At 41.6% G+C, this 26,984-nt stretch overlaps 3 protein-coding genes and 1 long non-coding RNA gene across 25 annotated transcripts; 2 read left to right on the top strand and 2 right to left on the bottom strand.

The window, feature by feature from the left end:
• Window positions 1-927: 927 nt before the first annotated feature.
• LOC4327300 (mitochondrial-processing peptidase subunit alpha) lies at window positions 928-6,274 on the bottom strand. Its single transcript, XM_015759590.2, has 13 exons — window positions 6,110-6,274; window positions 4,863-5,108; window positions 4,475-4,771; window positions 4,218-4,385; window positions 3,951-4,118; window positions 3,788-3,868; window positions 3,621-3,687; window positions 3,041-3,135; window positions 2,693-2,765; window positions 2,545-2,615; window positions 2,418-2,467; window positions 1,417-1,529; window positions 928-1,331 (listed from the first exon to the last, which is right to left on the bottom strand). Exons 1-13 carry the CDS (start codon window positions 6,143-6,145, stop codon window positions 1,279-1,281), a joined length of 1,518 nt encoding a protein of 505 aa, XP_015615076.1. The 5' UTR covers window positions 6,146-6,274; the 3' UTR covers window positions 928-1,278.
• A 163-nt stretch (window positions 6,275-6,437) lies between these two features.
• On the top strand, window positions 6,438-18,347 carry LOC4327298 (NAC domain-containing protein 75). 22 transcript variants are annotated; one of them, XM_026023579.2, is made up of 13 exons: window positions 6,438-8,254; window positions 8,634-8,753; window positions 8,918-9,485; window positions 9,977-10,299; window positions 10,636-10,697; window positions 10,851-10,921; window positions 11,188-11,332; window positions 12,117-12,308; window positions 12,458-12,638; window positions 13,177-13,766; window positions 14,527-14,781; window positions 15,821-15,904; window positions 17,561-18,347. In XM_026023579.2, the coding sequence occupies exons 8-13, from the start codon at window positions 12,195-12,197 to the stop codon at window positions 17,642-17,644; spliced, it is 1,308 nt and encodes a 435-aa protein (XP_025879364.1). In that variant the 5' UTR covers window positions 6,438-8,254; window positions 8,634-8,753; window positions 8,918-9,485; window positions 9,977-10,299; window positions 10,636-10,697; window positions 10,851-10,921; window positions 11,188-11,332; window positions 12,117-12,194; the 3' UTR covers window positions 17,645-18,347. The 22 variants fall into 22 exon arrangements, with proteins under 22 accessions (XP_025879364.1, XP_025879363.1, XP_025879353.1 ...); XM_026023578.2 differs by having other exon boundaries at window positions 9,977-10,387; XM_026023568.2 differs by lacking the exon at window positions 11,188-11,332 and having other exon boundaries at window positions 8,918-8,950; window positions 9,209-9,485; window positions 9,977-10,387; window positions 10,636-10,921.
• A 5,163-nt stretch (window positions 18,348-23,510) lies between these two features.
• Window positions 23,511-25,632, top strand: LOC4327297 (stem 28 kDa glycoprotein). The gene is made up of 2 exons (XM_015769952.3): window positions 23,511-24,876; window positions 25,197-25,632. The coding sequence occupies exons 1-2, from the start codon at window positions 24,221-24,223 to the stop codon at window positions 25,450-25,452; spliced, it is 912 nt and encodes a 303-aa protein (XP_015625438.1). The 5' UTR covers window positions 23,511-24,220; the 3' UTR covers window positions 25,453-25,632.
• Window positions 24,668-25,287, bottom strand: LOC112938004 (uncharacterized). Its single transcript, XR_003241046.2, has 2 exons — window positions 25,152-25,287; window positions 24,668-24,928 (listed from the first exon to the last, which is right to left on the bottom strand). It is a non-coding gene; the product is annotated as an uncharacterized lncRNA (long non-coding RNA).
• Window positions 25,633-26,984: the final 1,352 nt, after the last annotated feature.

Below are 26,984 nucleotides of genomic sequence, written 5' to 3'. Positions count from 1 at the left end.
AATAATTTTCTTGCATACACTCTCCAAAAAAAAACCCACATATATAAGCCTTCGTGGTTATCAGGAAGCTATGAATAGGTTTGTGATAACTTGACTCGACCGAAAAGGAAGAAGACCGAACGGGAGAAAACCATGGGGTTAGCGAGCGAGAGAGAGAGAGAAACGCCGGCGCCTCCGGTGTTTGAGCAGGTTAACCAAGGACGGAGACGTCGAGGTAGAGGAGCATCCACGAGCCAACAAACAACGACTCGGACTCGGAACAACGAGTGGCAAATCGGCAATGGGTGGTGGGTGGGTCGGTGGCACTGCGATTGCATTCCGTCGTCTCCTCGACTGCAATAATTCTGGCCCCTCCAGCCGCCGGGAGCTCGGAGTCAGAAACGGCGACTCCCTCAAACAGGAGGCGTCGCCGTCGTCTTTGCCGATGTGGTGTCGCCTCGCGACCTGGACCCTCCCTTTCCAATCCCATGGGCCACTCATGTCCAAACCGCTCGTACACGGCCCAGAAGTCAACCAAGGGTGTCGTTTCCTTCCAACCAAGACACCTTCTCAGAAATTTCGGCTGCTGCTGCTGCTACAACCATTTTCCTTCGCAGGAAGTTGGTTCTAGAGCTCATCCAGACGATGCACCATCGTACACAGACCCATCCCCTGCTGCATTTTCAGCACAGTAGATGATACTGAATAATTAATTTTATTCATAGACCTTGGAGGGCATTTGGGAGTTTACCAGCCTGCATTGCTGCCTCTAGCTGCTCTTTGCTCTTTGCCTTCGACTCATGAGCTCGATTTCCTCGAATTCAATCATGGAACCAAACAGACGGGAATTGACAGTCCAAACAGCATGCAAAACGTGATTGGAATTGTGGAAAAGCGATGGCTCACAGCAGTTCCCTCGCTTTGGACGCATCTCCTGCAGAATTTCACTGTCATGCAAGAGTATAGATAGAATATTTATTCAAGTGTTTCAGCATTCGTGTCAAAGATTTTGCAAGGAGACCGGTATTTTGTACAGGCCCTGGCCGCCACCGAAAGAGGGCCCTAAAATTTACAGGCCCATAAAACTGATGAAAACAGCATAAAAAATTCCAACTCAAGTGGACAAATGTTGCAGAAAAAGGTAAAATATGGTATTCTCAATCATCCAGAGTTAAATGATCAAAATTGTATGAAGCTCCTTATTTTTCTCTCTGAAACCCTGCCAATGAATGGCCTGAGGAAAAACTATCAACAGTTAAAACTTGTCCAGGAGGAGGAAAACAATGACCACATTACTACTCATTTCGAGCGAAACTTGCCACTGACTGAATCATAAGTTGGCACGTTCAGAACTGCATCGTAAAGGGCAGAGTTAGGATACTGCAACTGTTACACTATGTAAAGATGACTGGCTACATATGAAAAATATGAGCTAACCGTTTCCATGAGATGCCATTGTCAATGGTGATGATATGATTTTCTCAGCAAGGGCTGTAATGTCTTTCAGAGTAACACCATCAACAGCCTTGAGAAGGTGCTCAACAGGTTTCCTGAAAAATTTTATGAAACAAAAATTACGGCGTAAATTAGCCTGCATTGAAGATTAAAAATATTCCAGGGAACACAGGATAATAAACACCATGCTATGAGTTTGAGGTATATACACCCTCTGTACAATTTTTTGAGGCTTGGCTTGAGTTGGTATGGTCATCAAAATTAAAATTTGAATATTAATTTCCAATACAATACAAGACCTACATATTCCTTTATCCTATGAAAACACAAAAACTTATATATATAAATTTACGGATAAAATAATATGCATATAACATGACAAATTGTGGGCTAAAATTACAAGGTCTGAATTTGGAAAAACTGGATGGAGGGAACTTCATCATTTGAATATGTATATATTTTTATTTATTTATTTTGTAAAAAAAACTTTTAGCTTATATAGCAGCACATACAAAATAACTGCCCATACACATCAGATAACAGAAATGAGTACATTGAAGACAATATGGAACGGAATGAAGGGGGTGTGGGTGTTCTAACTCACTACAATAATTTAGATAATTTCTGCAAATACTGTAGAATGCCAACAGAAAGATTTATCAAGTGTAAAAACCTGTTTTTTTCAGTTATCTTGTACTGATCTAAACGATAAAGAGAGCAATAATTTGTGCTATAAAAGCTACGTTATTGCCAGCCTATATTATATAACCTTCTATCCTAATTCCATGAACAAGTCAAATGGCATAGTTCATCTGAACCCTACTAAACATGAGTTCTATAAAATCTAGAGTGCATATTAAACTTTTGTATTTACTATTAAGTCAGTAATAGTATAACCATGTGGCGCTGGATAGAATAGAGATATAAGCAACAGGCAAAACTTTAAGGTCCAGCAATACAGTAGAATAATCAAAACACCACACCTTTCACCAAAGGCCAATATTTGCCGTCCCATGTCTTCAGTTGCTGATGCCTGCGAATTTCAATTCTTAGAGTGGAGCAAAGCAAAAATATGCAGAAATATAATAAGTATGCTTACATAATACATACCTTTGATTCCAGGTTCATCAAGATTGCTGATTTAGCTGTCGCTTTAGCACGGTCAAGTTGAGTTTGGTCAACTGAAATTAAAAGTGAAGTTTGAGAAAAGTGACAACAAATAACTACTTAAGTGATGAGCCAATATAGGAGTTAATACCTTTTCCAGGAGTGGCAAGAGAAGTGAGCTCTCTGGTTGCCAAGTCAATAGCCTTAGGAACGAATGCTGCATCCTGGTATTGAAACAATACACTCACTAGTCATTAGAGTACACAATCTAAAAAACAAACTATGGGACACTACACTTTTCTGCATAAAAATAGTTTAACCGTTCAATAAGAACATACAATGTGACTACATGGTTTAGAGTTCTCAACCAGACAAAAAGAAGCTACTAGCATACTTTAAACCAACCGCTTTGAAACAATTATTCATTACGCCCATTCAAGTGGTGTACATCATTTTTAAAAAAAAACTATCCACGTCAATGGACGAAATCAGTACTTACAGTAGATGTATGAATTCCAAAAATGCCAGTGTTACTGTGAACATCCTTGAAAGCAGCTATCGATCTAATCTGGTCGAATTCATTTGCGAGATGATCTGCACAAAGCAGCACAAAAAATCAGGCACAAGCATGATCCTTAACAAATACATAGACCTTGACTGCCTCCATTAAAGGAATTATATTTTACCCTATATTTTAACACTTCACACTATGTCGACAATATAATCTAAGGAGTATGCAGATAAAAGAACATTTGCAGCGCCACAAGATTTTCGATCATACAAATTTTCAGTATTTGGGCAGGACACTGCACACTTAACAGTTATCAAGTTTAGTTGTTTACCATAGAAAAGAATGGACTGAAAGTTGAACTACATCTTTTACAATTTGTGATGATTTTTCCAGTCAGATCTTCATAAACAATATATACTTATGAGCAAAAACTACTTGGGCTCTCAGCCAGTAAGATAACTGAATACATCCAGTCAGATAATTGAATAATTGCAACTTGGCAGTAAATTCTCATTGCCTATCCAAAGATACAACCCAAGCTACAAGACACACTATAGGGCGAACTTACTTAGACTTGAATGCAAGCCTTTTCCATGCCTTCCCCAGGAATATGTGCCACCGCCACCAAGAAGGGTCTGTTAAAAGGTAAACAGATCGCCCATTTCTTAGTTAAACAATTGAAGTGCTTTGCTTAACAAAAAATTGTAAATGCGAGTCCCTTAATAGTTGTCAGACCTGAAGAACTGATACTGTTACAAATTCTTTTTCTTTGAGCCACCCACCAGGGACCTCAAATGCCAAAGCAACATCTGTGTTCTGTTTTTCAAGAAAAATCCAGAATAAGAAGAGAGAACCTAAATGCCATGAGATGGCATAAATAACTTTATAAATGCCTTACCGATGAATCAGCAGTTCTTCTATATTCCCCACCAACATAGGTAGACTTTGGCTTTGCTGGTCCAGTTACACCAGGCATGTCAGACAGAAGTGGTTCAGCAATAGATACCAATTCATCATGATCAACACCTGTTGCAGCTAGAACAATTCGGGGAGCAGTGTAATTCTCCTGACATCCATACAACAACAAAAAAAGTCAAGTTATCGAAAGCATGTTAACAGCTGTAAACAGATAGAATACGACAAGGGCTTCGGACATGAGTCTCACAGCTAAGAAGTATTCTAGGACATTCGTATTCAATCGGCTAACTGAGGATTCTGAGGCAATCAGAGGGGTTGCCAAAGCACCAGAATAACCAGTAGAATGAAGAGCCTCCAAAAGAAAAGTTTCAGGGTTACTTGAAGCTTCTGCAAGCTCTGCCTTCAGTTTCATTATCTACAAAGATAAATAAGTCAGTAATGAACACATGTTAATCTACATTACAGATTTACAGACATGGATGGCATGATATTACGAGGAAATACCTGTTCCTTGACTTCCCAATCAAGAAAAGCAGGATTGCGTACACAATCAATAAGCACCTCAACCATTTCAGGCATGTAAGTTTTCAGGGCTGCATAACTGTAGCTCATCATCTCACGGTTAGCAGATGCTTTCACATTGCCACCTACTGCCTCGATTTCACGCACAACACGCAAATGGCTCCTGTTTGTAGTGGTTGTATAGGCCATCTTCTTCAACAGCTGAGTGGCACCTAGTGTTTCAGGTGCTTCATGTACAGAACCACAATTAACATATACTCCAACTGAACAAGATGGTCCCTGTAAAGCAAATACAAAGCAGAACAGTATTGCTAACTGCCCACAGAAACATGCATGAAGCAGTTAGATCATAGAAATGAGGAGCACATACTGGAGTTGTCTCAGAAGCAATTTTTACACCATTTGCAAGTGTTGTGATTTTTGTCTTGCCAGGCTCCACAAGGTCAGGTAGCGGAGGTGGAATGGTGACCCCTGGAAGTGTAAAATCTGGAGGAGGTAATGCATTTGACCGTGCACCTGTCAGCCAGGTCCAGAAGCCACCTGATGACCTCTGTGCAACACTTGTGCTAGCACACCTAATCGCAACATTCAACATTTGACCATCCAGTCCATGCCGCTGAAAAAAGAGGTAACAACAAAAATTATGATCGGTAGCACAAGCTGTATTGGCCTGTATAATAAATTCAACTACTCCAAAAACCAGCTGTCTCTGCTTGTGTACTGTCAGAGTTAAGCAGTGCATAGCACAACAATATTTCTATGTACGGAAATCTAATCCATGAAGTTACTAGCATCCTCATTTAAAAGGGGTTTTCTAAGTCCAGGCTTCTGCACTATGCATGATACAAACGAAAGAGCAGCAATCTGATGTCGAATGGAAAAAAAAAATCATCAACACAACGTTTCCAGTCAAGTGAAATCAAATATCAAAGATTTTTAGTAAGCCTATATAAGAAATGTTGATAACATAGGAAGTGAATCATCTAAAGAAAGTTATCTAAACTCTTCAGGGTCATACATCTAACTGTATATATCATTGCATTCAGAGTAATCAACTAAGGGACAACAAAAAACAGAACCAAGCATAAAAGATAAAACTGATACTCTCCATATTGAGCGATAAGCCGATAACCTCCTGCTCTCAGGATGATTTTAGCCGCCTAACTCATGAAGTTCAGCAATAACGAGGGAATGACCAACCCAGAACCTATTAAAACTCAACATAATCCTATTTCAGAAAAATGTATGCCCTCATCGCCTTTCCACGCCTTTGCAGAACGTCAACTGAGATCAAACGTATCCAAAAAAAAGGTATGCTACAAAACAAATCCGTAATAACAACCCTCATCGTCATATATCAAATCCAGGCTTTTCCCAATTCACTAGGCAACCACGATCGCTAGCTGCGACGAGGGGCTCATGACCTCACGCGCACACATCAAATCCACACCGAAGCTCGCTCGATCAGACCACTAAAGCGTACCATTCCACCACGCATCGCGAAGCGATAACCCTAAGGGGGATTCGGATCGGACGCATCGTGGGGTGATACCATCAGATCTAGCGAAATGGAGCGAGGTAAGGTTCACGGTTTGGGGCGGGACGGGTGCGGCTGACCTTGATGGCCCCGAGGCCGGAGGCGGCGCGGTACATGGCGACCCGGTGCCCGCGGAGGGGTCGCTCGTCGGAGTCGTCGCCGGCGGCGGCGCGGCGGCGGAGGCGGAGGCGGAGATGGGGAGGAAGCGAAGGGAAGGCGAGGGCCCGTCAGACAAGTGGAAGGGGAAGAAATTCGAGGCGCTGGTCCGCATATAGAAGTGGGCGAGAGCTCTTAAATGGGCCGGGCCGAATAAGAGGAATAATTCTGTGGCGATTGGGCCCACTTTGGCCCATTTTCTAGATGCGTTGGGCCTTACCCCTCTCGCCTCTCGTGGGCTCGTGGGGAGTCGTGGCCATCTGATCTCTCTCACAAAGCCATCCTCCGCTGCGCCGGCGCTCGCCGAGTCGCCGCCGTTGATGCGCCGCCCCGGCTCGACGTCTCCGGCGGCGGAGACGAAGGCGGAGGCGGCTACGCGGAGGGACGGGGTAGGCGTGCGACGGCGACGGTTGTGAGGCTAACGGCGCCGGTCGAATCCTCCCTCAAAGTTTGCAGATGAGTTGCTTGATCAAATGCCGATTAGGGATGTCACGCTTGAACGTGCTTGTGCGTTTCGTATTTTTTTTCTCCCCTTTCTAGTTATTGCTGTTGGTGTCTAGTTAATTTTGTCGCATTTGCAATTACGTCTGGGGATTTGCTCCTCGCGTGGTAGATGACTTCCAATTTCCACGGCATTGAGTGAAGAGAGAGTGATGGTTTCTGTGCTGAAATCATCCCCGGGTGGGTATGCAATGCAACTGATCTGACCACCACCACCTGTTTGAGGGAATTCCAGTTTCAGTTCATAAATTTTAGCGGGTACATCTTCTGTTCTGTCTGAAAGATGTGTCGTGTGCAAAGTTGTCGCTTGTCAGAATGGTCCAAATCTGCTTGTTGAGCTGTGGGCTTTCGACAGATTCAGGACAAGCTGCCAAGGACGGCTCTAGATTTCGAGCATGTGTTTGGTGTATGCGTAGGGTTGGTGTATGGAGGTAGTTGGTTATTGTGGGCGTTTGTGTAGGGTCTTAACAGTTATTGCTTTGATGTTTGATCAGATCACGCTTATTAGGTGGAGGACCTGTACAGATTAGTCATTTGCGTACAGGAGATTGTGTCAATGCTCTCGCAGGAGACTTTTATTCGTGTCAATGATCTATGCAGCCATGCAGGAGACCTTTTAGAGTGCTTGTGAGACCTAACATCCGTTGATCATTTTAAGAGGGACACATATTAACTTGATTGTAATGTGCCTTGTATGAGGGAGTAGCTGCTAGCTATAGTTGTTGGCCAACCACAGCAATGCATTTTGTTCCTATGGTCTTTGGATAGTGTACTGTCCAATGTCAATAAAAATTTTCACTATTGGTGGTTGTATGTTAACACAATTTTCTTGCAGTCCTTAAAAGGAGGGCAAAAACTTTGCCTTGTATATGTTAATAGAGCAGGAGAACTCTCTTGCATTATCAGTTTGCTATGCCTCCCAGTTAGGATGTAGCTTACATCCTGAGAATAGACCGCCATATACTGTGTTATTGTCTGTGTACATCCAATTGGATGTAGAGGCCGGGTTTAACCCATTTTCTAAAAATACTGTGCCATTTGGTGGTGTGCATTTGGAGCAAAACAGATTCATATTCCTTCTATTTAAGTTGTTGTTATTGATTCCTTGAACAAATATATTATATTCTTCCTGTTTTCGATGGAAAAGTTTTACATTGCTTGAAGTAACACAATTTCTGAAGCACCTGGACATGTCTGTGAGACAGCACATCCACTTAACTGATAGTATTCCATAGTATTATTCTGCACCTTCTTGTTTTAGTGCAAGCATCTCAGATGGGAAAAACTGCCTGCAGTTGTAAAATATCTTTGTTGTCACAATTTCCTACCAGCACGACATTTTCATTTAGTTCCTCATGTAATGTTTCTTCTCTCAATAAGGTAGCTGTTGCAGAGTGATCAGCTAATGATTGTTGGACTCTTCTTGTCAATTAGGTAAATACTTAAAATAACCGTCAAGGCATCAAGGGAAGCATGTGCTGGCGGATTGTGCTTGATGATGTTTAAAAGTCCTCATGGCGCATGGGAGGGGAACTGTGCTGCCTGTGCTTTGAGCATGACCGCAGCAGGTGCAAGCCACGGTTTTATGCATGATCTTTATATGCTCTTTTATGAAATGAATTTGTTATGTGTCGTAAACTTGTAACTGTTCCTCGAAAGCTCACCACAAATTGTAGTTAGCCTCTTGTATTTCCTATCACTTTCATGCAGCATGTATAGGTTCAATTGGTCCGCGTAAAACTGCGACAGGCTAACATTTTTCCCCGCATGATGTCTGTTTTTCATCTTCCTTCCCCCCATTAGGTGGCAATGTGTTTTCAATAAATATGTTGGTAGAATATGTGCTCTGATTTTTACTATATGCATACAGATTAAATTGCTCAAAGAAGATATGGCTTAGTTTACCAGCTTCAGAAAACTATGTCTCTCATATGTCTACATGCACAGGTGAACGGTCAGCTCGTCAGAAAGAGATCGGTTGAAGTTGTACGCCTGAATGCGACTGCGTCAATTAATGTGATTCAACAGAAGACATGAATTGATCAAGAGAGTTGCATGTCCGTTCAGGTACTTTACTCTTTGACATTTTCTTGATTGATTTGGTATACTCTGCTAATGAATAGTGGAGTAGTATACAATTATATACGCATTTATACGCTGTGACTTGTGATCATATTTTTGTACGTATACCAAGCAACACATTGCAATTATTAATTATGAGCTTGTGACAGGTCCGTCGGTTGGCCAGAACCACGACTCCAAGTGTACGTACGTTTACCACACACAAACCTCTTATTATTCCGAGCAACTCATGCCTCGTGCGGATTATGTATAGTCAATAGTCATATGGCCTCATGGGTGATATTCATGAAACCCCCCGTGAGGTGTTCCTACCATATCATTTTTTTTCCCTGATAACGAGACACATGATTAAGAATGTGTTTGCCTAATGATGCTGATGAATCTTTGCCCTGCCAAATGCCAAGACGGCCGGGGCTATCCCCCCTGGAATTTTCTCGCAGGTGAGCAAGATGTCGTGTCGACATTGGGAGGAGGAGGGGTTATCAGGGTCATAATGGCTCTGATTTGGGCATGCATGAGAGGCACAATGCAACACACGGCCGCGGGGTAGAGAGGTGGACTGATCGGAGCAGGCAGGAAGGCAGCTGCTCGACGGATGAGCCCGATTTTTCCCTGTTCAGGATTTATTTACAGCTCCTGGAGTAAGGCGTAAGCGAAGGCGACCGCGCGAGGAGAGACACAGAAGGAGAGGAGGAGGACGATGCTGTTCCAGTCCAGGTACGGTTGAACCTAACCGAGCTAACCTTATCGCCGCTGTCAATGTTCTGCAACCTGGTTTATGGATGTGTTTAGTTCGTGAAAAGAAAATTTTTCGGTGTCACGCTAGATGTTTGATCGGATGTCAGAAGGGGTTTCCGAACACAAATAAAAAAACTAATTTCATAACTCGTCTGGAAACCGTGAGACGGATCTTTTGAGCTTAATTAAGCCATCATTAACACACGTGGGTTACTGTAAGCTTAAAAGATTCGTCTCGCGATTTCCATGCAAACTATACGATTAGTTTTTGTTTTTATCTATATTTAATGTTTTATACATGTGTTCAAAGATTTGATGTGATGTTTTTGAGGAAAAAAAAAAGGAAACTAAACCAGGCCTATCTATCTGGGCCTGACGCCGGCCGTCGTGGTCGATCGATCGCGCCCACAGGCACAGGCACGGCAGGCTGGCCGTATCGATCTGATCTAGCTAACCCCACCTCACTGCAGCAGCAGCAGCAGCAGCGCGGGGACCTGATCTCTCTCCCTGCCCGGTGGGGCCCGGAGCACCAGCTCCGCTGCTCTGGTCATGCTTTCCATGGCAGGAAGGAATGTGACACACACGGTGGTGCCGGGGAGAATGGCAGCTGGGCCCCAGCTGCTAGCTGCGCGCGTGTACTGGGTCATCAATTAACAGTTTTCGTCAGCTTGTTTGGATGTGGCCACCTAAGCTAGCGCTGAGGTGACATACAAGGAGAGCGTGTCGAAACTGGAGAAGACGGGGCTTGCTGTTCAACTGCTTCAGACTTTGCAGGAGGGCACTGCTTAAGGAGGTAATTAAGCAACTGTCCAGTGTCCTACTAGCAATATATATATTCGAAGTACATCCACATTGGATCAATCGTCCTCGAGTGAACAGAGGTACGACATTCTCCATCAGTTATGAGTACTTGCATGCAGGTTCTGTCTGGCTCATTGGCAGTTTGGCACAAAAGCATTTCAATTTATTGCTGCAATTTCTGTTTGTTTAAACCTGAGCATGTAGTAGTAGATTATTATCTTTATCGAATACGGAGTGGATTAGATGCTGGCCGGCATTCTTGCTGACACACAAAAGGGGTTAATTGTTTTGGATGTCTGAGAGCCAATGGCTAGGGTTCTGCTTGCAGGAGAAGGTTGCTCCCTCCCCTGGGCAGGCATGCGAGGCAACACGAGCATATAAAATTTTTATGTATGTTCTCTCTAGCCTTAGCTTGTCTACATGTACCCTTGTTGGGGTCCATCAAGTGTTGTGTAGTACTGCTCCATCTGCCTTGGGTGGGAAGCAAGCCCTGGGATTCACCTCTCTCTCTCTCTCTCTCTCTCTCTCTCTCTCTCTCTCTAGTCTCCAACATCACAGACTCTCATGCCGAAAAGGATCATCATTCGAGCACAAGGCCTCCTCCATATGCCCATGTGAGAACTCTTATCACCTGCTCCGTATATCTTCTTTCTACTGCAATTTGCAAACCCCATTATTGTGCATTGGAAAGAAATATCCTTTTCCATCATTCCGCGAAAGCGAATGTGTGAAAGAAGTGTTTCTTCCCAGCTGCATGCCCAATACCTCACATGATTATTTTGTTCACATCGTAATTAATTTAGCACTTTCTCCTGTACTGGCAATCTGGATTTAAAGATTTTCTTGTTGAGTATCAGGATTTCTTTTGTTTGTTTAACAGCTTGATGAAGTGCATGGCAATGCAACCTTTGATGAGTCGATCGACTAGCACCTAGCTCGCCCTCCACTCGTAGGAGCTTTATGCTGCGTGTGAGTGAGTGCAGTGCAGTGCAGTGTGTGGAATCTGCAGTAACAGCTGTGATGTGGTGAGGCAGCAGTTCTTCTTGCCTTTTGCTTTTTAGTTGTAGGACTGGCCAGTCTCTCTTAAGCTCTCTAAATTAATAAATATACATGAATCAGCTAGCTAGCGGTAAACGTCTAAGCCAAAGGTGCTTGGTGAGGCGTCGGGGGTGTTTGGATCCCCGCCAAACATTGCCTCGCCAAACATGCGGCTGCCACAACAGTTTGGCTGATGTTTGGTTAATACGTGAGTTGTGGCAGCCATACTTTTTGCTAGTTCATTTGCATGCTTATTTCCGCCACAGTGTGGCGATTATTTCTCTCGCCACAATCTCTGGCGGCGCCACAATCTTACAGTCAGTTCAATTTAGCATAGATGAAAGGGGTTTGTGTGTCTTGTGCTATGCTTAAATTAACGATGGAGAGAGAAACAGAGAAGCGATGGAGAGAGAGTGAGTGAGAGAGATGGAGAGGCTAAGGAGGAGGGGCCCTTTAACTTTTCCTCTATAAGAGGTGTGGCTTCAGTTAAAGTAGGCAGGAATTCTGCTCTCTCTCTCTCTCTTGTATTAAACTTGTGAAAGCAGCAGGCTGCCTGCCTCGATTTTTTTTTTATATGTACACCTCTCCCACACTCCTTGCTCTCTCGTTTGCTCTTCTACTGCTCATCCTCCTCCTCTACTACTCGTCCTCTTTGGTTTGCTTCCGGCCTCTTCTTCCTGCATAGCTTCTGTTATTCGATTTCGATGATCTTGTCTTCTCCTTGAATTGTGTGTGTATTAATTAACTGTATGTTTGTTTGATCCCTTGCAGCTCTATTCACAGCTAGCAACAAGAAGGAGGCTTACACATGCATGTGCACGGTCTCTGCCGGACGCATATGAATCAGGCATGAATAGGGGGCACATCAGCAGCTCGGAGCTCATCGACGCCAAGCTCGAGGAACGCCGGATCTCCACGGCCAAGCACTGCCCCAGCTGCGGCAACAAGCTCGACTGCAAACCGGTATGTGAAGAGTGAAGTGATCAACTTCGTTTTGCCTAGCTCTTTTCAGTAATTGCACACTTGCACCTCGGTCGGTAGCGAGGGTTCTTGGGCTTCTTGCTGCCTGGTGCAAAACTTGTTCTTATGGAATTAATTGGTGTAACTGCAAGAAGGATTGGGTGGGGCTACCGGCAGGAGTCAAGTTCGATCCGACGGACCAGGAGTTGATCGAGCACCTCGAGGCCAAAGTGAGGGAAGAAGGCTCAAGATCTCATCCTCTCATCGATGAGTTCATACCCACGATAGAAGGGGAGGACGGCATATGCTACACCCACCCTGAGAAACTTCCAGGTGAGAGTGAGAGAGCTAAGGTAGCTATAGCTCAAAACATTGCACCCCCCGCATTGTTTTGATACAGATATATTCCTGGCTTTTTGCAAAACTTTATCGGGTTTTTTTTGCTTTCCATGGAGTGATATATATTGTATGCTGGGATTGTTTCGCCATGAATTATGGGTCGTGGTTTTGGATTTTGGGATATGGCATATATTCCCTTGTTGTTCTTGATGTGCTCTCCCCCCTCTCTATTCTTATTACTAGTGTTTCTCTACATGTGCTCTTGGCCGGTATATGCAAAGAGAATTATTGTTTATGGAAAGTTGTGCCTAGTCTCATCTCCCACTCTCTCCTCTCTGTCATGATGGTAAGATGCTTCTGAAGTTTCCAAATAGGTTTCTTTCCTCTCTTCCTCTTTTTCAGAGAGGTTTGTTGCATCTGTCAAGAAGCATAGGCCACCCACTCCACACTATACTCTTGGATCTCACAAAACTCTCTATACTACCTTGATCCTGCTAATTATTCTGTTTGTGCTGATCGATCGATGGAGCAGGTGTGACAAGGGACGGCCTGAGCAAGCACTTCTTCCACCGGCCGTCGAAGGCGTACACGACGGGGACGAGGAAGCGGCGGAAGATCCAGACGGAGTGCGACGTGCAGAAGGGGGAGACGAGGTGGCACAAGACCGGCAAGACCCGGCCGGTGATGGTGAGCGGCCGGCAGAAGGGGTGCAAGAAGATACTGGTCCTCTACACCAACTTCGGCAAGCACCGCAAGCCGGAGAAGACCAACTGGGTGATGCACCAGTACCACCTCGGCGACCTCGAGGAGGAGAAGGAAGGGGAGCTCGTCGTCTGCAAGATCTTCTACCAGACGCAGCCTCGGCAGTGCAGCTGGTCCTCCGACCGCGGCGGCGGCGCCGCCGCCACCGCATCCGCCGTGACGACGGCGGCGGTGCAGCAGGATCAGCAGCGCAGGAGGGACAGCGGCAGCGGCAGCTGCTCGTCGACGAGGGACCACGAGGTGTCGGCGACGTCCTACTCGACGGCCGGGTACGCCGTCGCCGCCGCCGTCGAGATGCAGCATTTGAAGCATGCCGCCGACCATTTCAGCTTCGCGCCTTTCAGGAAGAGTTTCGAGGAGGTAATTAATTTAATTACCACTTGTTACATGCATACTGCCACTTTTCTGTATACATACTGTATGAATCTTTGATCAGTTTTCGGAGTAATGCTGGTTAGGTTACGCATCCTAATCAGTTTCTCTCCAAGTAAACTGCTGGTTAGGTTCTGTGCCGTTTTCTGCATGCATCTTAATCAGTGCACGTCATGCAGATCATGCAAATTAACCATGGTCCATATTCCCATGCACGCATGCATGGATATATATACACTCGCTCGCATGGATATATACTGACTTTCTGTTTTTCTAGGTGCAGATTGGGATACATATACTTTCTGTTTGATTAGATGAGCTTCCTTCAATTTGTTGCGTATGGATGAGCGGTTTGGGGCGGGGTAGCTGACCAAATGTGTAGGATGCGCCAATTTAAAGCAAAAGATGAGCTACACATCACACAGCAGCATGGACCCTTTTAGTTCGAGCCTCACATCATTTTACTCAGATTGCAAGCAACCCTAAAACCATCCACGATCCACCCACCGTGAAAGCAAAAACTAGTAATATATATAATTGGCCCGGTCTCATTCTTTCAATTATTCCAACCAAAAAATGTATATTTCAAGAAAGTTCAAATAATATACATACTACTGTAACATACATACTAACTGAAAGGGAGTGATAAAAGACAAATATAATGGGAACATTATGCATGTATGTTAGTTTTATAAAAAACATTATGCATGCATGACATGGAATTTTTCCATTTGTTTGCATCAAACAGGTTGGTATAAGTGGTGATCAGGTACACTCCAATCAGCTTGGGAGGTCGGAGCAGCAGCATGCTGGCCAGGAACAACAGCCGCACCGGCCGTTGCTTGCAACCACGACGGCGGTGCCTGCCACGGCCTTCCTGATCAGCCGGCCGACGAACCCTGTATCAAATATAGTGCCACCAGCAATGCAGCATGCATCTGTCGTTCTTGATCATGATCAGTTCCACGTGCCAGCAATCCTTCTCCACCACGACAAATTTCAGGTGTGATTTCATCTCATCTTATACATTTTCTCCTCAAATAAAACATTTCCATTATCTAAAATAATTCCCTAAAATTAATACTAATTTCTCTTTTTCTAGCAGCTGGGTAATAGATTGGGCACGGTAGCTGTTGAAAAAAAAACTATAGGAACACATATATGCATGCATTTATGAAGAATATTCTTTACATATTCAGAATGTTAAATTTAAGTAAGGAGTAACAAACCATCTCCAACAAAAAACAATTTCAGCTTGAAAACAAGCAATGGACTCGCTAGGCAGTACATTTCATACTTCCCATCTAGACAAACTTAATTAGTACGGCTTGGTCTAAAGTCCACATTTTCCTCCTTCAAGCTAAGAGTTTCTTGCTATCATAGGATCCCTTTGAATTCTCTAAAAATAAACTAAAAACCATTCTCAGCTTTCAATTTCAATAAAAAGAATCAAGGATTTGTGATAATCTTAAGTGTCAAAATTAGTCATTTTTAGTTGGTCATACTAAACATATTGGGCAATAATTTATACAAATAATTGTGATATACAAAATATTAAAAAAAATTCTAGTTATGGCACTTCTAATGTTGATTTGTACATATGTAGGGTTTTTCAAGTCGTGTAATTACTATTTGATATGAACTATGTTTTTTTATATATATACCAAGGAAGTTGCATATGGATGAAATTAAGCTGTCTGAAGATGCATTTTCTAGACTATAAATATAGAGCCTAGACAATTCTGGAAGGATTCTTTGTTTACCCATATATATATGTGTAATCTGGTAATGAATCTGCTTTGTATTTCCACCGTTCCTATATATATGTATCACTTTAGGTAAATCTATATACAATTGAACTGTTTATTTCATATATATCAAGATACTAATGCATTGTCTCAGCTCATTCTTCATCTCTTTGGTGATTTACTTAATTATATTATTGTAGCTCCTTTACTTTTTTTTTTCGTTTTGCTCTTTACTAAAGAATGCTTTAGCTACTGTTCTATCCCAACATAATTAACAACGAACATGCAACACAGCAGCAGCAGCAACAAAAGCTTGACAGGAGGTCTGCCGGCTTGGAGGAACTGATAATGGGCTGCACGTCTTCGAGCACAAAAGGAGTAAGTTTCTCTTGCATTTTTATTTGATTGCCTCCTCAGCATGGATCCAAGCCGATAATTTACCAGTCAGAGGCTCTACGCATGCAGTAAAGCATTCCTGCACATATCCAATTGGAATTAATATATATGCATGTACGTAGCAATTGCATGTGAGACGCATGCATGTGTCCCTTTTAAACGGTTTTAATCTGAACATTAGCTCAGGCCAAATTTAATATAATTGTAGTTATTTATATATACTGATTTAAACATATAATACATGGGTGGGAAAGCTGCAAGCTATGTCTTATAGGCGAGGTGAGGGGTTTAGAAAAGAAAGACTGCTCAGGAGGGTCCTGAGGAAACTTCAGTGTGGGGCCTCATAGTTTCTTTGTCGTCCTAGCCAGCACTTTGAAACAGGCCCTTCACCTTGACAGCTTTTTCCTCTCATTTGTTTCCCTATTTTTAAATTCGCCATTTTAGGTGTGCTTTTACAGCAAGCATGCCGACGAGAGAGAGAGAGAGAGAAATCTTCAGTACTCCTAGTGAGATAGTAGATAGAAGAAACATCATGAATATATGCAAACAAGGACCACCCTTTGCTTTGCTTTTGAGTGCCAAAGGGGGAGAGCCAAAGACCAGCGTAAAAACAAGACCATACTTTCCTTGCTTTCATGACCGTATAGGTGAAAACGAGAGCTTTCTCTCCATGTCAGTAGCCCCTCTCCTCGCTTTTCTGACTGTATGGCTATAAGAATAGTTGTTTACTGTTATCTCTTGCGAAAAGAGCAAAAGAAAAGGAGGAAATATTATTCGTTTCTTGCTCTCTTTTGTCTCTTTTCTATGAAATGAATTCACACTGACACCATGCATGAGGATAAGAGAATCATTATTGTGAAATTTGTTTGCATTAATCGTTGTGAACTTGTTCTTGTATTACATTACTAAAAATTAAAATCTTGACATTTACAAGGTAGTATATACATGCACGTTCAGGTAATATAGAACAAAAGTGTACTTATTTTTGTCAAAACTCCATTGGATGATTAGACATGAGTAGTACATCCGTCTCAAAATATAATAACTTTTAGCTACGAATTTAAACAAGAGTATGTCTAGATTCGTAGTCAATAATTGCTATATTTTCGAACAGATCAAGGTAGTAATGATATGTGTATTGCATAGTTATTCAATGAGATCGTTCTTTGACACGTTGGCCTCATTAATAATATGGTGCAATGCGTTATATTGGAGATCAATCATTCTGACCCCGACTATATACTCCGTATAAGTAAGTGACAAAAAGAGTTATGCCTTACTACTTTTCCCCTCCTTTGTTTTCGCGTTGAATTATATGGGAGATTAATTAATAAAGTACTGTGACAACACAACTATAGTACTACTAGTCTACTACCGTGGTATCTGCTATATCTCTCACAAGAGATCCGAATTGGCTACCTTGATATTATTTAAATGAACATTTCTGGTATCATCTGGAGTGTAAATAAGAGCAAGTACTATAAAACTTGCTCTAAGGTAGTCCGTACTTGAACAGTTGAAAATTTTGAATTATTTCCCTACTGACATTTTAAAGTGATACCGTATCTTTCTTATTCAACTGTTGCACTTCACTGAGCTGTTCTTTTTTGACCCCCCCTTTTCCATATTCTATTGCAGGAAGCTTCAATTCCTCACTCCCAAGAGACAGAATGGCCTTACCAGCCATACTGGACTCCTGACAACCAGGATCATCATGGATAGTAGCAACAAGGCTGGTAAATAGTGAAGATCAATACCAAAAGAAAACTAACCACATTCTCTTTCACCTTGTGTGGTCTCTGTCTTCTTGAATATACAACATTGCTTTCTTGAAGAATGTATGTACTACGGTTGGGAGAAGAAATAGATTAAAGAGATCTGTATAGATCTGCCTCCATGAAAAAAGGGAGATCAAATTAACTGTGCAAGGACACTCCAAGATAGAAGAGACAAAGTTGTTGAAAGAAAAGAAAAGAGAGGACAAAAAAAGTTTGGGCAAAGGTATTGTTGTGCTTAATTACATCAGAATGAAGGCTAGACATGCTAGATGCAGTCAATATTAATGCACCCCAATCGAAGCATAATTATAATTACATTTTGGTTTATCACAGCTTTTGATATGCATTAGATATTTTTCAACTGTAAAAAGTAGTATTGTTTGCATGTACTGTGATGTACATTACACCCCCTGGCCGGTCCCTTCTCTCTCTAGATGGGTGTGTGCGTGTGTGTTTTTCACCTTGCTTACCTTGTGCTTCAAATGCATCCAGGGGGACTAAATTCCCAACTTAATAAGTTCTTTTTCCTTTCTAGAGGCGCAAAAATTGTTTAGCGTTTGGGTACTGATGCTACTTACTTTGTAACGAGAGTTGAATTCATCTGCCATGCATGTTGGTTTCAAGGAATAAACTGGCGTTGACATGCATGATTTTTGTGGTCTATATATATCACATATATATCAGATTACTCGATGATCTAACTAGTTAGTTTACTGCTGTACCTGTACATATGGATTTAAGAATCAGAGTGGTGTTGGCTATATATTAAGAGTTATGCTTGCATACTGATACTGATGTACATATACGTAAGCACAGAAAATTCCTTTGTTCATGTAAAAAAATATCAGCTCTCAATATAGACATGTGTTGTATTTATACAATTAATGTGCAGTAGTGCACCTGTACCTATTGGCATTTCAAGTTTCATTTACATATTACGGTGTATATATATAGCTACTAAATTAAATACAAATTAATTAACAGCTATTTAATTATTGCATATCAATTTAATGTTATGCATATAGTGTGCTATTTTTTGACAAGTTTGATTACAGTTTTAGGCTAGACTATTTTCAGGAGGTACATACGTTTTTTTTTTACCAGGGGAACAATTAATGAGCATTATTAGTATTGTTGGATATATACTATTACATTTTAGAAATACAAATATTAGTATATTCTAATTTATCACTATTGCATATATAGGGAGATCTCTGTGCATCGTCATACTATTCCACAGAATATATTTTTTTTGTGTGTTGGGGGGCACTAACAAATATCACAGTATAATTAACACACCCTGCTATTTATACTTTAATACCGTGCATGCATGTTATTGTCAATTTATTTACATTAAGTTGCATGCCCTACATAGAACATAAGGCTTTGTTTAATTTAACAAAAATGACTCCTTTCAAAAAAAATTTAACAAAAATGATGATTTTTGGAGTACTTGAGGATTAAACTGAACGAATCCGACCCCAGCATGTACGTTGCACACACATATATATGGAATGAAACCAAAATTGCATTGTTTTTTACTGCTCCTTCCGTTTCATAATGTAAGTTATTCTAGCATTTCCTATATTTATATTGATGTTAATGAATCTAGACATCAATATGTATGTGAGAAATGCTAAAATAACTTACATTGTGAAATGGAGGAAGTAGCTAGCATCACTAGATGTACTGTTTTTTTTTTCGGGTAATGCACATATCACTGGTGGTGTACTCCTACCTATTGTTCCAAATTAAAGAGCTAGCGCTTGTAGTTTTCAGGCAAAAGTGCAACATATGAATATATGTCGATGGAAGAAGAAAGGTGCAGGCATATGTGCTAGCTGCTTGTTTAAGGTTGTCGCTCGCATATTCTACTGTGTACATTTGTGTGTGATTTTGTGCACGTATTAATTCTCATTCGATCGTACACGCGACGTATATATATGCCAATTAATTAATGCACGCATGTTAGAGATCGACAAAAACATGTGGTTAATGTACGCATTTGCATATATAGTAGTACTATATGTTTGCATATGTACAGTACACCATTTAGAACAAAATTAATCTGCGAGGACGTATGTGGGTAGCTCTAATTAAGTCGGAACACCTAACATAAGTGCTAGTATTAGCGCGCATGCATGCAACGCCACCTTTTGTACGTAGCATGGTTTCATCAATTAGTTTCGTTTCCACATTATGTGGGAACTATGAAACTTTTGGGTAATTAGCTATTACCCATTTAATTAATTAATTAGGCTGAAGCATGCATGATATATATAATTTTCTTTTCATAATCCTCCAAAATGAACAGCAAGTTATTTTCCTACATACCTTTTTTTATGAATTAGTTTTGATAATTACAAACGGGCCTCAAGACCAATACAGCAAAGTGCTCTTTTTTAACTACTTAATTATTGTATTTTGCGTTTCTATTAACCATAAACCTCGCATCATGATAGATCATCCTATATATCGTACGTGCTGGCTAATACTGCATTCAAGTTTACTACGCATACTCCATATATATGCATATTTAATTTTCTTTCTCAATTCGATCACATGAGAGATGCACCCACCACGTCACTGCTTGATGGGGAGGAAGCAGCAACGTGCATGCCAGTAATTGCCTGTGGACCATGCATGGGCGGCTCTCGTATACTCCCGCGTTTTAAAATGTTTGACACCGTTGACTTTTAATACGTGTTTGACCATTCATCTTATTCAAAAAAAAATTAAGTAATTATCTATTCTTTTCATATTATTTGATTCATTGTTAAATATGCTTTTATGTATATATATAGTTTTACATATTTCATAAATTTTTTTTGAATAAGACGAATGGTCAAACATGTGTTAAAAAGTCAACGGTGTCAAATATTTTGAAACGGAGGGAGTATATATCTTGGCTGCCGGAATAGATATCTTAATTACTCGCAGCAATTTTAATTAACTAATTGAGTTAAATCAACACTGTAACTGAATCTCTACTTAATTAGACGTACGATCTAAATTTACTATCTCCATCCCAAATTAAAATACATGGCACAACTACCATTGACACAAATATCAAGAATTATTATCACCTCTGGATCACTCTAATAAAATATAATACATACACCCAAAAATATTAGATTAGAGATTTTTAAGGTGTATGATTTAAAAATGAATTAAAAGGAAGAGGAATGTGCTAGTTAACTACATATATGCATGCGTGTTTTGTATTAATATTAAAAACAAATGGTTACGTGTCTTACTCTTGTACCCTCTCCGTCAAAAAATCCAATCATACGTGTACCCAGGTTCGTAGCTAGAGTTTGCTCTTTTTTTTTTTTGACAGAGTAGTATAAATTAAGATCGAGTACCTAGGAAGCTTCTATCTTCTGATCATTAATGCAGGGGGCATATTGATCGATATAGGAGGGTTTCACGTACGCTAGGTATAAAATGTGCGTGTGCAGTAGTACATGCCACATGTGATAGTCCCAAAATATAAGGGATTTTGGGTGAATGTCAAATCCCTTATATTTTTGGATGAAGAGAGTGTATACTTAGCTATAGCTAGTAGAATATGTGTATATACACCAAGCTAGATTACCGTTTTATCTAGCTAATTGGGATGAGATTCGTGTGCGCTAATATATCCTAATATAACATTGATGTTTGATGAAACACAGTACAATACCTTTTTTTTGACATGAAATATATTCAAATGACTTATGATATGAAACGGAGGGAGTACTACCTATACATTATATATTAGACATTTATATGTTAGCACCTCAGAATCGGAGATAACCCTATACTACAATTAGATAATGGAGGTATTCCGATCCCTAAAAAAAATTAAATGATTGGAGGATCGATAGAGATTATTCCGGACCTCAGATTGTACGTCAACTCGATCCTAGGACCTACCATGCATCGATATCAGGGTACGCGCTTGGAATATGATCTCTTCTTTTTTACTAGCTACTATGCATACCTTTCTTTCTGTACCATCATCGAATTTTATCTGGAAGATGCTTCTTAAATATCACTCGGTCTGATCATATATATACACACGAACTGATCATGGAGTTCGTCTTTCTAGGGCATAATGCTACTTCTATAATTGCTGCTGAGAATCTCAGTGCTAAGGAGAGAACATATGCATCGCCTTTCCTCATAAAAAACTTGATGATGAACGAGTTAGGTAAAGGAAAGGTTCCTCCTTGTTTGTTTTGCAGTTAATGTCCCCTATTATTTGTTCTCGCATTTGTCTTTTAGCGAATCATAATAAACTATCTCTATCTTTATAATTCTACCTTTCAGAGCAGCTAACCAAAGAAGTAACTTGCCCATTTGTGCGTCTGTGTTTGTAACCTAGCTAAATTATGAACATTATTCGTTTCATCTCTAAATTAAGACTGAAATATATAGTTCTTGTACAATCTGTTTTGGGCAATTTAACACTAGTTAATATTTACTGCTAGATCTCTCAGCCGATATGATAGTATGATATGATCCAAGCTACTGATCATGTGTTTTGTTGCCTATGATATGCTCAGAGCCTCAGAGATTAATAAAAAATAATGGTTAGGTTCAGACAGTTTCAGGTTCATGGAACATCATAGAACAAACCAGATGCTCACATGTCCCTTTCCACAGGAGATAGAAAGGATAAAAGAAAGAGTGAAAAAGAGAGAGTTCGGCCATGTCTCATGTCTGTCTTCTTCACTCTCATCTATTTCTTTTATGGCCATGCAACAAAACAAAACAACTATTTTGTTAACAAAGAAATTGAAAAGAGATCGATCTGGGGATATATTCTCTCTCACGCGCACAAGCATATATACAATAAGAATTAATACACCTTAATTATATTACTTGGAGACGATACTATAGAAAAGAAAAAGAAACTAAAAGTGCACATGTGTGTAGGTGAGTTAACCTCTTGTTAAGCTCTCCCATGTGTCGTTGATTCGGTCCCAAAAAGAAGTTGCAAGGCGAATTGTACTGTTAGATAGTGGGATTGAGAATAACACAACATGGCCTAGCTAAGCTAGCCTATCTTTCCTTTCCGGATTATTCTCTCCCAAATGTGATATTGATCTAGCTTTAGTTTCTTCTTTTCTTTTAAGCAATTGTTCCCTAATCATATTTAATTATCTCAAAGGAGTATGCCTATCTATTCCTGCCTCCAATGCGACGCTGTTTCCTTACCCACATTTGTGGTTTTAGTGCTGTGTAAGTAATTAAACCTAGCTAGTAATGGAAGTAAGTAAAACAACTTTATTTTCTTGAAAGGTACCCATGTGTGCGATATTTGTGGGGAATTCGGATTTTAGAACCATGATGAATAATCATATGCACCCAACTTCTCAACTGTACCTCGATCTGTCGGTCTATTTAGGAGAGTTTTAGATTCAGATAAGCAGCTTGAGAGAATAGAAAAACCATGTGAAAAAAAAACACACAACTGAAAAAAAAAACATTTTTGCAGGCGTCTGCTTCTTATTATTTTCCTGAATTTTAAAACTATATAACTTCTCCAAACCTAAATAAAAAAACTAAACTATTTGAGTAGCTTTTGATTGTCGGAAGCCTCTCCTAAAATAGCCATGTGTTTCCCGCCTTCCCAAGTAAGTAAAACAACTTTGGGCTATAGTAGTGGATGGGAACAGAAGAGTGGACTAATTTTGTAATAATATTTTGTGGGAAATAAAATATATGCTGGTGCGGGTATATCTTAGATTCTGTTGGCTTTGCAATTGTCGCCTGTTGTTTGCAGATGCGCGCTCCGCTTAGAAAATAGCAGCAGAATTCCTCCCAAGAATATGACAAATCCGATCATCCGATGCGTCATGGAACTCGTGGCGTCATCACATCAGCAAATCCAAGTACGGTGAACTACTACGCTTCAATCAATTTCCCTTTTCTTCCAATGGGCCTCACAACGCACCGCGGCCCAATAGCTCTTAGCCCATTGCCATCCGCCATCTCGGCCCGGAACCGCATGGGCCGGCCCACGCCACGCCGTCCCCATCACATCACACCGGCCCGCTTCTCTCTCGCGCGCGCGGGTGAAGCGTCGCGCGGCGCGCCGTGGCGTGGCGTGGCGACAGGTGAAGCGGCCGGCGAGGCGAGGCGAGGCGAGGCGAGGCGGCGTCATCTGCGCCGCGTCCACACACATGTACGTCGCGCTACGCGCCCGCGGCGCCTTATCTTGACACCAGAATCCACATGATTCCTGAGCCCCAGCTATAGGCTATAGCTAGCTGCTGTTGCTGCTTGGTCCCGGATAACGTGACAAATGCGACATGGTTCATGCTTGCTCGATTGATTGATTGCAATAGACAAAAACTCTTCTTGTCTCTTCACCTCGCCACCGGGGCCGCCATACAATTACCTCCATAAATCTTGGATAGAATGTTAGGAGTAACTAACTCTGCACTGTGCCATTGCTGTGTGTCAGTGTGTGTATATATATCCAGCTGCCAGCTGCAGAGTGAAGCATAAACATCAGTAGACGACGGCGATGGCGCCCAAGCGACTTGTCTGCTTCTTGGCCGTGGCCGCCGCGCTAGCCACCACCTGCCACGGGTGGGGCGCCGGCGCCGGCGATGTCGTGTCGTCGTCGGCGGCGGCGCTCTCGTTCGTGGACAGGCTGAGGCAGATGATGATCCCGGCGGCCGTGGGCGACGGCGACTACTGCGACAGCTGGCGCGTCGGCGTGGAGGCGAACAACGTGCGGGGGTGGACGGCGGCGCCGCGCAAGTGCGACAACTACGTCGAGAACTACATGCGCGGCCACCACTACCGCCGCGACAGCAAGGTCGTCGTCGACGAGGCCGCCGCCTACGCCGAGGCCGCCGTCCTCTCCGGCGACCCCGCCGCCGACGCCAACGCCACCTGGGTGTTCGACGTCGACGAGACCGCCCTCTCCCACGTCAAGTTCTACAAGAAGCACGGCTTCGGGTACCACAGAACCGACGAGCCGGCGTTCATGGAGTGGCTGATCGCCGGCAGAGCGTCGGCGTTGCCGAACACGGTGACGCTGTACAAGAAGCTGCTCCTCCTCGGCGTCAAGATCGTCTTCCTGTCGGACAGGCCGGACACGCCGGAGCTGAGGAACGCCACCGCCACCAATCTCATCAAGGAAGGCTTCGACTGCTGGGACGAGCTCATATTAAGGTCACGTTACAAACTAATTAATCTCTGAATTCCTGCGTGTACTCCCTCCGTCCTAAAATATAAATATTTTTAGCATAGTGACAAATCAAATATTTTAAACTTTAACCATTAATAGTAAAAAAAGATCAATCATGTAAAATTGATGTTACTAGATTTATCATTAAACAAACTATCATGATATGTAACTCTTTTTATTTAAAACATCTTACTTATATAGATATTGTTGGTTAAAGTAGCATCTCGCAGACCGTGTATAAGAGTCTAAAAATGCTTACATTTTGAGACGGTGCGAGTATAAAATTGATGAAATGAACGAACAGGTCGGAGAACTCGACGGCGACGGGATCGGTGGTGGAGTACAAGTCGGGGGAGAGGAAGAAGCTGGAGGAGGAGAAGGGGATGGTGATCATCGGCAACATCGGCGACCAGTGGAGCGACCTGCTGGGCTCGCCGGAGGGCCGCCGGACCTTCAAGCTGCCCAACCCTGCCTACTACATCGACAACTACAAGCGCGCCGGCGCCGCCGTCCGCGCCGCCGTAGCCATTACAGCCTCCTCCTCGTCGTCGTCGTCGTGAAGCAAACGATGCCTAGCTAGCTATAGTACTCAACTTTGAATTGCATTTTTTTTTCAGACACATAAGTTCAGTTAATAATCGGTCGTGTACGTACCTGCCGTGCTGTGCACTGTTGTATCTTTTTGGTGAGACGATTGAAATATCTTTGGGTTTATCTTTTATAATTGGTTTTACCGTGAATTAATTAGGCTTGCTGCTAATGACAAATTTCTGAGGAGATATTTCTCTCTGCTGGTCTATATCCTGCCTCCGGTGTCGCACGCGTGTGCATCGGCTGTTGGCGTAGGCGATTGCAGATGCACAACCTTATCCTGATGAATACGCTACGTGGGGGCATCCGATCTTGGATGGGCTCTTGTTTGGCCGGCATATCAACATCTACTACCTCCGTTTCTTAATAATAAAAGCCGATAACTTTTTATCAATATTTAATGATTTATCTTATTCAATAATATTTATGTAAATATAAAAATATTTATATCACGTTTAAAGAACATTTAATGATAAATCAAATCTAATCTACTTACGGTTGGTTGATTTGTTGCCATACGTCGAACCATTTTGTTTCTATAGCAGGTTTTTACATCTCAAATTAATTAATTTTATTAGTCTAAAATAGTTGACTTTTATTGTGTTAACTATTTTTCACTATTACTATTTGTGATGCTATGGCTTGAATATTGAACTTTTGCAATATACTCTCTGTTTGAAAAGCTCGTTTACCTTTTTCTTTTTCTTACCATGTGCGAAACAATAAATGATATTAGTGTATAATTAATTAGTTATTAAGTACGACAAACTTGAAAAACATGTTTATTTGATTTTTTTAAAATAAACTTTTATATACAATTATTTTTAAAATATATCGTTTAACAGTTTGAAAAGTGTGCTTACGGTAAACAAGGGAGTTGCAAAAGCAAAAAAGAAAAACGAACACACCCTAAGATTGTGTTCTCACTTCTCTCGTTTTTCGCGTGTATGGTTTTCAAACTGCTAAACGGTGTGTTTTTTTTTAAAAAAAATTTTATATGAAAGTTGTTTTAAAAAAAATCATATTAATCATTTTCTTTTAAAAAATAGTTAATACTTAATTAATCATGCAATAATATGTATTTCGTTTTGCTTGCCGGGGGGGAGGGGTTTCCGAACACAGCCTAAGTTATGGTTGGAAGCTTCAGCCTTCAAGCTTTATAATAATAGCTTTCTACGTATGTAAGTTCCCTACAATACTTCTTTTAAATTTATAACAGCTAATCCATTTGGTTGTACCTCAAATATTATCACATCCCAAATCATCAGATAATCCGTTGCAGTTCAGCCATTCATCCATTAAAGCTTGGAAATAAGTGTGATGCAATGTCTCCAACAGGTGCAAGTGCACAAAATAAAAGGAGGAGAAATAGGGTGGCTCATGATCTTGCTCGAATGGCAATGAGTGCTAGGTCTAGTGCTGACTGGAGACTGTATGCTCCCCGCCCAAATCCTAGACTCGTTAAACCAAGAATGTAGGAGTAATCATTTATTCAGCCAAT

The sequence above is a fragment of the Oryza sativa genome, chromosome 1 (assembly GCF_034140825.1).
Source record: "Oryza sativa Japonica Group chromosome 1, ASM3414082v1".
NCBI classification, from domain to species: Eukaryota; Viridiplantae; Streptophyta; class Magnoliopsida; order Poales; family Poaceae; genus Oryza; species Oryza sativa.
The sequence above is the reverse complement of the archived record's forward strand: the minus strand, read 5'-3'. Positions and strand labels throughout refer to the sequence as shown.